The sequence below is a fragment of the Hevea brasiliensis genome, chromosome 5 (assembly GCF_030052815.1).
Source record: "Hevea brasiliensis isolate MT/VB/25A 57/8 chromosome 5, ASM3005281v1, whole genome shotgun sequence".
In the NCBI taxonomy this organism is placed as follows: Eukaryota; Viridiplantae; Streptophyta; class Magnoliopsida; order Malpighiales; family Euphorbiaceae; genus Hevea; species Hevea brasiliensis.
The window spans coordinates 4452352-4464560 of record NC_079497.1 but is presented as its reverse complement, the minus strand read 5'-3'; the positions used below and the strand labels follow the sequence as shown (position 1 = coordinate 4464560).

Sequence of the window (12209 nt, the reverse complement as noted above, 5' to 3'; positions counted from 1 at the left end):
TTAAATAAAAACTACTGTGCACAGACCTGACGTGAGTCGCTTCTAGGCCTTGACTCAGTCTCTCAGAGCTTCCAAGTCTATTTCAGCTGAAACACATAGTTTCACAGTGTTTCAGTACCATAACTTAGTATAAATCCAAAAATAAATTTAACTTCACTTTTACCTAGCTCTAATGTGCTAAACCCGACGTTCTTGAAATTTTTGTGTTTCGGGTTACTATTCACTACATTATTCAAGTCAAATTGTTGACTTTCTAAAGCTTAATAGGTATGGGAATTCCAACTTCACCCACATATCACATTTTGGTCACTAAACTTATTGGTTTTGGTCATTTTCTCAACACTTAAGTCTTTTAGGCAAAATTGTCAATTTCAGTTTTTGGTGTCTAAGGTTGCACTATTCTATTGGTCACTTTTCTGTTGGAATTTGGCAAAACTTCCTTCATAGAAAATGTTTCCTATTGTCTTAAGTTTATTCTCCTTTTTGAATCACTCCAATTGGAGTTTTGTAGCTCAAGTTATAGCCAAAATGCAGTTACTGTTCATGCTACAGAATTTAGTTCTGCAGATTTAATGCTCCAACTTCATTCAGCAATTTGATCAAGTTAAGTCCATAATTTGGTCTAATTTTCTTCATATGAAATGTTCTAATATGTCTTAGGTTTCCATCGGTTCAAGAATCACCTAAATCGGAGTTTTCTAGAGAGAGTTATAGCCATTGAAACTTTACTGTTCAAATGGCAAATCTGCAGTTCTGCAGATTCAGTAACTCAACTTTGTTCAGTAATTTGATTGGGTTAATGTCATAATTTGGGTTTGTGTTCTTCATGAAAGTTTTAGGTCTATATCTCATCTAACCACTGGTAAAATTTCAGGTCATTTTGACTTGCCTAGCTCGAGTTATGATCAAATGAACAAACACTATTCATTTGGTCAGTTTGTACAGAGGCAGCCTGCAATTTTCCAACTTTGGTCAATTTGTTCATTAGGTTTTGGTCACTTTTTGGGCATGCTTCCTAAATGAAAATTGTGTCATTTAGTGCCTATTTTCATTCCCAATTGGTCTCATACCAATTGGACTTGTAAAATTCCATTTTTGGTCCCTCAAAGTTGACTTTTGGTCATGGTGCATACCCAATATGAATTTGGCTTTGATTTAAACACTTCTAATATACTTAATTAGGTCACAAATGACTATTTCTTCCCTTAAACTATGTCAAAGACATCATTTAGCACTTCTTCACATTTTTGGTCTCTAACCCAAATGTCTAAAACCCTAAGTTTGTCATTTGTTGCATTTAGCTAATTAAACACTTATAAACATGCTCCCTTAACTCAATTAAGCTTCCTAACATGTTTAGCTCAAACAAATTTATACTTTGTCCAACCAAACCCTAGCTGTCCAAAATTCTATATAATCCCTTAACAAATTTTCTTTCCATTTTAAGTTTATTTACAAGCTCAATAAGTTAGAAATGTAAGAATCAAACTCAAATTATCAAATTTGATTACTAACCTTTTATGTAGAATTTCTTTTTCTTCAAAACTTCTTCCTTTCTTTTTCTTTTTGTTGTCAAGCTCCTTCCCAAGTGACTAGAACAAGTTTTTGTGAAGCAAGTATGGAAGGATTTGAGGTTTAATGGTGTTTTCAAAGCTTGAAGCAAGCTTTAATGGAGATTTGCAATGGTGAGGGAGAGAGAAGGATGGGAGGCGGCAACTTTTGGAGAGAAGACCAATTGATTTTTTTTTCTTTTCCTTTCTTTTTTTATGTCTTATGAAAGACCACAATTCATTTTAATTAATTTATAAATTATGGGATTTATGGCATCATGCATGATGTCATGCATGATGTCATATCCCTACACCTTTTTAACTTTTTCATTTTCTCTTTTTCTTTTTTTTTTAATTTTTTTCTATTAGTTCTTTAATTTAATTTTCGATCCTGAAGTTTTCTTTTCTCCAATTTTATTTGACAATTAGGTCAGGAGTCAGCTCTCGGAGTCAATTGACCAAATTGCCCCTCGCTGGTTCATCCCGGTTTGCAAATAATTTAGTATTTCTTTCGGATCCCTGACCTAATTATTTGACTGGCTTAAAAGTTCTTTTTCATGATTTTCTTTTTTCACTGTGTTCGTAATGGTCCTAAGGACCGCAGCGTCACATTTTACGATTCGAAATTTGAGTTTAAAATGGCTTCGCAGTCGTTTCCGAGATGGTCACCCATCGCTGTGACTCTCGGCTCGTTTAACTTCTTATGTTCTATTTTTCTTATTTATACTTAACTAATTGGCAATTACTAATTATTTGTATTTATGGCTTCTCTAGTTGTCTTAAGCGTGGTTCTAATCTCCTTAATTGTCCGGACTGACACCGGTCACCGGAATAGTGAAATATACCAGGCTATGCAAATAGGGGTGTTACAATTTTGTGCCCTTTTGTAGGTTGGGTAAGTCTTAGGTATAGGAAGAACTCTGCCAGATTTTCGGCACGACTTAAGGTGTCTTTAATTTTTTTTAAGCTTGTATTTAGTCAATTATATTAAATAATTATAATGAAATTTTCAAGTGAGCTGGAATAACCTTTCTCCTCCGCCCAGCCGCCACAATGACCTCGGTTCACGTCTGTGAGTAAAATATTGATTTTAATTATAATTTCAATATTATTATATGTTTAGACATGTCCATGCATCCCTTATAAATATATATTTATGTAGTTAAATACTAGACACGTTTTATACTGCATCTTTATTTGATGAAATGCTATGAATCTTGTTTTATGGTAATTTAGAGCAGTGTGCATATGTTGGCGTGCGCGTGGTGTGTGGTATTGGATATGGACAGGACGGGTAGACGCGGCTGAAGCTTGACTCGCTGGGACCCAATCCTTTTATGGATAAGTTGAGGTAGGCATGACTCGAGATGATCTCGCTGGCCTCCGCATTTGGTCTATTAAGCGAAAGTCTGACTTGAGATGTACTCGCTGGCAGAGGTTGGATTAAGAGAGCTATATAGTCGATCAATTCCCATATATGTACTGTTTGAATATTATATGGGTATGTGAGTGCTCCAAATTACCCTTTTTATTGTTTATGATGTGATTTGTATGAAAACTATGAAGGTATTGCATTCCACTCTTTAGGATGCATTAGCTTTAGATAGCTATAGAAATTATACTTAAAATCGATATTTTACTCTCTTAGTCGAACACTCACTCCTGTTCACCTTATTTTTCCAAGATACAGGAGATTTCTTATTGAGTTCTAACCTACCTCTCTCCTTCGTAGGCAATCTATTAATGCCTGTTATGTTTTGTATAATTTTACTAACTTTCAAAACTCCGCATGTGTTAGAAGTATTTTATTTGAATTGGGTCTGTACTATAATGTCGTATTGGATTTGTAAATTTATTAGATGCATGTATGATTGGATTGGATGAGGGAGCTGAGCCCCCATTTGATTTTATGACATTATGAGTATGTGGAGGGTGAGCTGAGATCCCCAAATTGTTATATATTGTGCTTACAGGTCCGGCGAATCAAAAACTCCCCGTTGTATGGTCCATGTTATGTTCGGACTTTATCTGGTTGAATTCTTGAAAATAGGCTTAAAATGAGTAGTAGGATTGGGTTAAAGAATATTCAGGCTTACTACGGGCCTCGGGGGCTTTAGGCTGGCTCAGGTCCTAGTGTCGGTCTGGCTCATAGGTTGGGTCATGACAATCAGAATTAATAGGTGGATTATAAGATCCAAAGGCTGCATTTGCTATAATGATAAATCCGGGATTTTAGTTGTTTAAACTAGCAATGGCAACTCCATTGGTCTTTGCAATATTGAACTGAAAGTGAATCAGGCCGATTCGGAACACAAAAACATCTCCTGGGTTTAAGACTTCACTGATAAGGCGATTGGGGTTGGATGTGACAAAGCCAATGTAAAGAGTGCCCTCAAGGACTAAAAGGATTTCTGTAGCACGAGGACGAATGTGGGGAGGATTTAAACCACCATTCTATACGAGCGAAGGACTTACCAAGAGTGTTAACTTTTGGTATGTGCTCAACGTTTAAGAGGGTTACATTTGATCCAACTTGATTCCTTGTAGTTCTAGGAATATTGAGTCCCCAAAAATTAAGAGAAATCATTGGCTACAGCGAGGTTGGGATTTTTGCAAAATTTTCCATTCACGAACTGCATGACATAAATGTTAACTATTACCATTCCATGTAAATCAAAATAAAGGACTGTTAAAAAAAACGTACGTATATGTAGTACAAAATTATGACACACAGAAGTCCTAGAGAGAGCTGGGGTCATAGGCAGGGGCATATGAGAAAGCCAAAATCCAAGAATGCGAAGGCTAGAAGGAAATGACACTTTTCATTTGATCAAACAGTCTCTAGCTTGCTATAGCTTTAATTTTGGAGAGAGAAATCTTACATGATTACATTTCTATTTGCAGATGAAGGTCTGGATAAACCATGTCTAAATTGTTTACTGGGAATTTTAATTGATAAACAACTTCAAAATTTTAAGTAACAGCTCGATTAATATATAGTCTTGCAACATAAGTTTTTTTTTTTCTTTTGGATAAATTCTTGCAACAGAACTAGAAGACAATGCAAAATTTTGGTGGCATAATTATAAGTTTGATGGCTGCTCAATCATTTTTTAATCTCTAATAATGATATGGTGTTAATATTAATTATGTATATATACAACAACGAAAAATAACAATTTTTCAAGGAGTGGTTTTGGTTGGCCATCTTCTTCAAGCTAGCTATGATCCAATCCAAGACGAGTTAAGCAGTTGTCATTCAGCAGGACCGTGGAGACAAAGGGAACAAATGACCTTATTCTGGTAATTATTGTGACGCCCCTTACCCGTCTACTGTATAGCCGAGCAAGAGTGCCACATTCGGTGCCGGAGCACCCTATCTTGTTTTATCATATCTATTGTAAACTTTTAATGTCATTTAAAACATGTATTCAATGTGTAGAATTTTTTTTTTTATCTTATTTCTGTGGAGACCCGGACAGAGCCTCCCTTATTTTATTAGCATCTGGCGGGTTCCACTAATCACCTGTTAACATGTCCATATTCATTTCACACATTTCCATATCATATTCTCATGTATCATATCATTACAATTATTTATGAGATCTAAAAATGAAGTATTATCTATTGCATTCATATAGAAATTCATAGATAATAAATTACAAGTTTTCATTTCAATCTCAAAGTTTAATTACAAGTCCAAAATGAAATACATCATAAACTAGTAATTACATCATGACTAAACATAATGAACCAAAATACTAGTCTATACATGGGCCCTACCAAAATACAAAAGACTGCTGAGGTGACTCTGGACAATGGCAGATCTGATCAGAGCTCTGTCAGTGCACTACTAATGCCGCCACACGCGATCTGGACCGATGCTGATCTCCGACTCACGCGATGGAAAACCAACGCGCTAAGCATAACGCTTAGTGGTGCATAATTTATAATAACAATAATTTAATAATTTGAAATAATATATACAACTCATAATTTTTAGGCCTTTTACATTTTTATTGCTCTTTGAAAATAATTAACATTATCGGGATGTTTTATGATTACTTATTGTATTTTAAGTCTTAATTAATTTTTTTATCAGTGCCCAAGAAAACCTATAACAAATTATAAAACTTGGATGTACGGGTGTATACTGGTTAGACAGCCATATGTCTATCCAGTATACGTCTGTCAGGCATGAAGCCAACTGTCGGGCACGAGACCCGCTGTCAGGCTTGTAAAGCCAGAAATAAAGTAGGCACAATGGCCAGTAAGTAGGCATATAGCCTGTAGAACAATCATACCAGACATATATTGTCAGTTCATTATTTTCTCAGTAGGCAGTACTGCTATCTGAAGTCCCTAATTGGTATACCAATTTATCCAAACTAAATAAATAAGTCTAGGTATACTATGGGTAATTAAACATTTTTAATTAATTTAGCACTATTCACTATTACTATTTTCTAGTAATGTTCATTGGTACCATTAATTTCATATTAACAGGACATTAGTCACAATTTACATATTCATATCATTTTTAGTATTTAATTCTCCTTATGAGTGTTTTAATTATCATATATAGCATTTTTCCCATGAACCTTTCTTTAGGTTCATGTTGATGTGTTATCTTTATCTAGGAATTTGATTAGGTTGGGATGTCTATTTAATCACAATTCCTTCATAACAATTGCTCCTCTATGTTTAAACTTGAATTTCAGTTTTTGAATCACTGAATTTGGGGTTATAGAACTCAAGTTATGGTCAAAATACCAAAGGAATAGTATTTTGGGACATTTTCTGGGTTGGCAGTTTCAGTAACCCAACTTGTGCTAACAATTTGGATTGGTTAAAGGCAAAACTGGGTTAAGTGGTCTTCATGAAAAGTGTAGCCCTATGTCTAAACTTTCCATGGGTAAAATTTTAGGTCATTTGGACCAGTATAGAGAGAGTTATGACCAAATAAACAGGTACTGTTCATTTGGTCATTTTCAGGGTTAGCAGTTTCAGTGACCCAACTTGTGCTAACAATTTGAATTGGTTAAAGGCAAAACTGGGTTAAGTGTTCCTCATGAAAAGTGTAGCCCTATGTTCTAAACTTTCCATGGGTAAAATTTTAGGTCATTTGGACCAGTATAGAGAGAGTTATGACCAAATGAACACGTACTGTTCATTTGGTCATTTTCTGGGTTGGTAGTTTCAGTGACCCAACTTGTGCTAACAATTTGAATTGGTTAAAGGCAAAACTGGGTTAAGTGGTCTTCATGAAAAGTGTAGCCCTATGTCTAAAATTTCCATGGGTAAAATTTTAGGTCATTTGGACCAGTATAGAGAGAGTTATGACCAAATGAACACGTACTGTTCATTTGGTCATTTTCTGGGTTGGGTGCAGGGAAATCCGAATTTGGGTAGTATTTAGCTCAAGTTTTGGACAGAATTTTGGCATGGTTTCTTCATGGAAAATGGGCTATTTTGGGTCTAGTTTCACCTCCAATTGGCCTCATACCAATTGGGGTCACACAATTTTATTTATGGCCTAAAATGTACACTGCCCTCAACAAACACAACCTGCAGAAAATTAACACTTCCAAAACTCAATCTCCTCCAACTTCCTTACTTCAATTTGCATGCAATACACTTCTATAAGCAACAATCTCATCCCAATAGGTCAATTTCAACATTTTACACAAAGTCCTCAACATTTACACAAACCCTAGTTTTCAAAGTTTCAAATTTACACAAACACTACACAATCAAACACCCAAACATTTCAACTAATTACACATTCTCATGGAACCATTTTTCATCACTTAAAAGCAATAAACTTCAAGTTCCATGGCTGCCAAAAATTCAAGGGTTCTTTCCTCTAGATTTTCTTTTTGTTTTAATGGTATTTATGCTTAGCTAAACATGCTTTTCATGTTTAATAAAGAGAAGAAGAGGGATTAGTGCACTAACCTCTTGTAACCCACTTCAAACTTTAATCTTTCTTCTTCTTATGGGTATCTAAAGCTTCCTTATGGTGTGGGATAAATTTTTTGTGAAGGGGTCTATGGGTTTTGGGGAGGAGAAAGCTTGGAAAATCAAGCTTTAAGAAGAACAAAAATGGAGGGAGAGAGCTCCCATGGTGGACGGTTTCCAAGAGAGGAGAGAGAGAGAAGAGGGAAGAAGAAGATGGAAGCTTGGGGTTGGTGGGGTTTGTCTTCTTGTGTCTATTTATATACTTTTTTTTTTTTTTTAATTTTCCTAAGCCTTTTGTTTTCTTTTCTTTTCTTTTCCTTTCTTTTCTTTTCCTTTCTTTTCTCTTCTCATTTTCCTAATCCATTTCATAAATTTTAATTAATGTTAATTATTTGATTCTCAATTTTTTTTTTATTTTGACATTTAGGTCAAAATTCACCTTTAAGGGTGAAATGACCAAAATGCCCTTAGTAGTGCATATTGGGTTATTTTTATTATTTTTGTATCAATTTATAAATTCTCTAAACTTTAATTTATTTTTTTCTCTACCTTTTTCCTATATTTTCTTAACATTTATTTCTTCAATTTATGCCTCCTCACTATAGTCTAGGTGTAGTTCCAGACATTTTGACTGTTCGAACAGACATTAGTTGTCGGAATAGTAAAATGTATAGACTACCTACGGTGAGGGCGTTACAATTATATAACTAATTGGAAATCCTAGGTTGGGTATTTTGTGAAGGGCTTGTCCTGGGTTTAGCTGATTTTTTATAAGCATAAGCTCCATTAAATAAAAAAAAAAAAAAAAAAAAAAACGAGGAGAAAAACCAATTAATTTGTCAATATATAGTTGTAGGTGTATAACGGAAAACAAACTAATTAAAAAATGGAACTTTCTATACATTTTCCAAGAAGTGGTTTGGGTTGGGTATCTGCTTCAAAGCAATCTCAGTTAAATTATAGTTCAACGCTCAATGAGTGTGACCATGGAGACACAGTAGATAACGGTTGTCTAAGTGTGTCAAATATAAGACTTAGATAAATATTCTCATTTAAGTTAGCTTTTTGAATGAAATTAAGTTTGATCTATTCTCTCAATGTTAGACTACTCGTAAATGTGTTTACTTGCCAACTTTATATTTCAGATATTCAGGCTTAAATTTAAGGAGTGCATTGTCTCATATTGATCTGTATAAAGTATTTATATTAAATATAATATATAGGTAAAATATTACAGTTAATTACAAAATATCTTGATTTTTAAAAATTAAATTTTAAAGAAAATAATAATTTAAATCATAAATATTAAAGTAATATTGTAAATAATAATGATAATTAGAGAAATAAAAAAATTAAATAATAATTAGTATAAAGAAGAGCATTTATGGAAGGAGACACATGGTGAGTTTTTCAAAAAAAAGTGTCACTTGTCATCTCCTTGAGAACACCACTCTACTTTATATATATATATATATATATGGAAGATCAAAATAATTAATAATCCTATTTAAAAATAAAATTATATAATAATTATATATTACAACTGTTTAAAAAATATAGAAAAATTATTATCAATAAATTAAATTAAAAATTGCTACTTGCTATAAATGTGACAAATTTAAAATCTTATCTCTTCTTGAATTATTTTATAAAATCTAAACAACCTCTTCATCAGAAAGCGAACATTGAATATACATAAATTAGCATATGCGTGGTCATTGAGTATAATTAATAAATTAATATAATTAACTCTTAGTTTTTTCTATCTCTAATTAAATTAAGCTTTTCTAGACATTTGTAATAATAATAATAATAATAATAATAATAACAATAATAATAATAATAATAACTCTTTATTATAATATTAAAATGTAATAATTATATAATTTGTAACTTACATATACATAATTAGGAAATTAATAACTTAATCATAGTTTATAGAAATTGTATCATTAATTAATTTTTCTAAATAATAATAAAATAATATTACATAACATGATAAAATAATGCAACATAACATGATTAATATTATCTAAATTAATGATATTAATTATTTATTAATATACTATAAAAAATATCAAAAAAATAATGAAAATTGAATATTAATATAAATTTATTGTTTACCATAACTATGAAAATAAATTTTTATTTCATTTCATTTTTTCACAATTCATTTTATATAGTATTTAATATATAATAAAAAATATGTCTTTATTAAATGAATACTAAAATAAGATAAATAAAAATAAAATAACATTAAAGTAAATTAAAAATTATTAAATATGTAAAAGAGGGAGAGAGAAAGTAAAGTATTTAACCTCTTATGACTACTTTCATAACATAATTTTAAATTATTTTATTAATTTTAATATATATAATTCTTAAATTTTTATAATTAAATAAAATAAAAAAAAATTTAAGAATCATTAAATGAGAAATTTATAAAATTATTAAAATATGTCTAATATTTTAATTAGTTAACCATAATAATAATAATAATAATAATAATAATAATAATAATAATAATAATAATAATAATAATAATAATAGCTACTTATTACAATATTAAAGTAATAACTAAATAAATAGTTTGTAACTTATATATAAATGATTAGAGAATTAATATTTTAATCATAATTTAAAAAAATTATATCTTTAATTAATTTTTCTAAATGATAATAAAACAGAATCTTGTCTGCTGTCTAATTTCATTTGGCAAGGAACATGCTACATGTGGGTGGTTGAGCAGTCATTGATTACCGAAAAATGGGTACATCATTTGTGAGCTAATAGCTGCTGAACAATATTGTCTTATAATATTTATCCAAAAAATTTAATCGGAAGCTTTTTTTTTTCCGCAGATGCTGCTTTGGCGTACCTGTAAATATTTGTATATTTTGGGAAGTCAAGTCATCGAATTACGTTCATATATCAGTGGCATTAATTAAACATTGAATTCTAACATTGAATTCCAACAACTTTGAGCATCTATCTAAAACATTATGTTATGTTAAACAAAAAAAAGCAACAACAACTACTTGATGTTGAACACAGCGTTAACACATGGGACTGACCAATCCGTAAGACTAGAGAATCAGTGAAGCAAACTAGTGTAATTATATTTTTGTTAATAACAGTTAAAATAATAATTAGTGTAATGATAATGCATTATTTGAGTTGATTTCAGATCTCCTTCCCTTAGAGAAGTAAATGAATAAAAATGCAATACTGTAACCAAAATAAATCAACATATATATATATATACATATTGGAAAGGCAGAACAAGAACACATCTCTTTATGTCATTAGAATAGGCACACCAAGAAATTACATCATTTTATTTGATTAGGATACGCTTGCTCAATTATTGGAGACACTGCATCGAACATAGCTAAACTTTATTCTTAAACAGTGAGCAGCACTGACTTAATTTAAATGGTTGTTTTATGCATAGGCAAACAGTTTCTGAAGTTTTACCACTTCATCGTTGTTCAATTGGAAGGCCTTAGCGAGAACATCAGGATTAATGGGTGGATTAGGCCCGAAGATTGCATTTGCTATCGTGATGACACCTGGGTTTTGGCTGCTTAGACCAGCAAAGGCAACTGCATTGGTCTTTGCAATATTAAACTGGAAGTGAATGAGACCAATTGGAAATACAAAAACATCTCCTGGGTATAAGACTTTAGTGAAAAGGCGATTAGGGTTGGATGTCACAAAGCCAACATAAAGGGTGCCTTCCACGACTACAAGGATCTCTGTGGCACGAGGATGGGTGTGAGGAGGATTTAAGCCACCATTGGGTGCAAAGTCTAACCGAGCGAGAGAAATACCAAGAGTATTAAGTCCAAATAGTTTATCAACATTCACGAGGGTGACATTGGATCCAACTCGATTTCCTGTATTTCCAGGAACATTGAGTCCCGGAAAAAAGAAATCTTCAGCTACGGTAAGGTTTGGGTTCTTGCAGAACTTCCCATTGACAAACACTGCATTAATATATCAAAGTAATTGTCAGTAACCATTGAACATGCATATAACAAAATGAGAAAAAGATTTCTATACAGGAAATACTGATATTTATAGGATAATGCTATGACAGAAACATGAAAGAAAGCCGAAAAACTGAAAGCAAGCTTATATATACCAGCATTCTTAGGTTCAGGTATGGCAACACAGAAGTCCTGGAGAGGGCTAGGGTCAAAGGCAGAGGCAAAAGAGAAAGCCAATGCCAGAGACAATAAGACAAGGAAATGAAAGCTCTTCATTATATGACTACTTTCTTTAGCCTTTAGTCGTTGAGGGGAAGATGTGAAAAATCTTGCATGAATAGATGAGTATTTATAGATGAAAGTCTCTCAAAATTCTCTAATGTGAAAGGTTGCCAGGTAGTCGTTAATGGTTACCTTTTTTTTATTTCACCAATGACCAATTCTTCTACAATTGTATATGCATACATTTAATCATTAAATCATCCCTCCTTTTGAATTAATTTCCAATATCAAATTGGACTGATTCAACTCTTTCAAGCTTCTGAGAGTTGTGATGAAGTTCTTCATTTTCACCTCCTAGAGTTAATTAATTTTCTTTTTTTCACCCCTGTTTTTGCTTCAAGGGCGAGAGAGGGTATAAGGATTTGTACAACTTTTTCCATTATAAGATAAACACACACGCGCGCGCATATATATATATGCTATC

The 12209-nt window shown here is 32.2% G+C and overlaps 1 protein-coding gene and 1 pseudogene across 1 annotated transcript; both read right to left on the bottom strand.

The window, feature by feature from the left end:
• LOC131180043 (germin-like protein subfamily 1 member 14) overlaps positions 1-4213 on the bottom strand; it is a 63567-nt pseudogene extending 59354 nt beyond the window's left edge.
• Positions 4214-10779: 6566 nt separating this feature from the next.
• On the bottom strand, positions 10780-11835 carry LOC131180193 (germin-like protein subfamily 1 member 13). The gene is made up of 2 exons (XM_058147826.1): positions 11659-11835; positions 10780-11500 (listed from the first exon to the last, which is right to left on the bottom strand). The coding sequence occupies exons 1-2, from the start codon at positions 11777-11779 to the stop codon at positions 10956-10958; spliced, it is 666 nt and encodes a 221-aa protein (XP_058003809.1). The 5' UTR covers positions 11780-11835; the 3' UTR covers positions 10780-10955.
• Positions 11836-12209: the final 374 nt, after the last annotated feature.

Coding starts and splice junctions, on each gene's coding strand:
- LOC131180193 (XM_058147826.1), bottom strand. CDS start 11,779: ATGAAGAGCTTTCATTTCCTTGTCTTATTGTCTCTGGCATTGGCTTTC. Junction 11,501..11,658: donor ACCTGAACCTAAGAATGCTG/GTATATATAAGC, acceptor ATATTAATGCAG/TGTTTGTCAATGGGAAGTTC.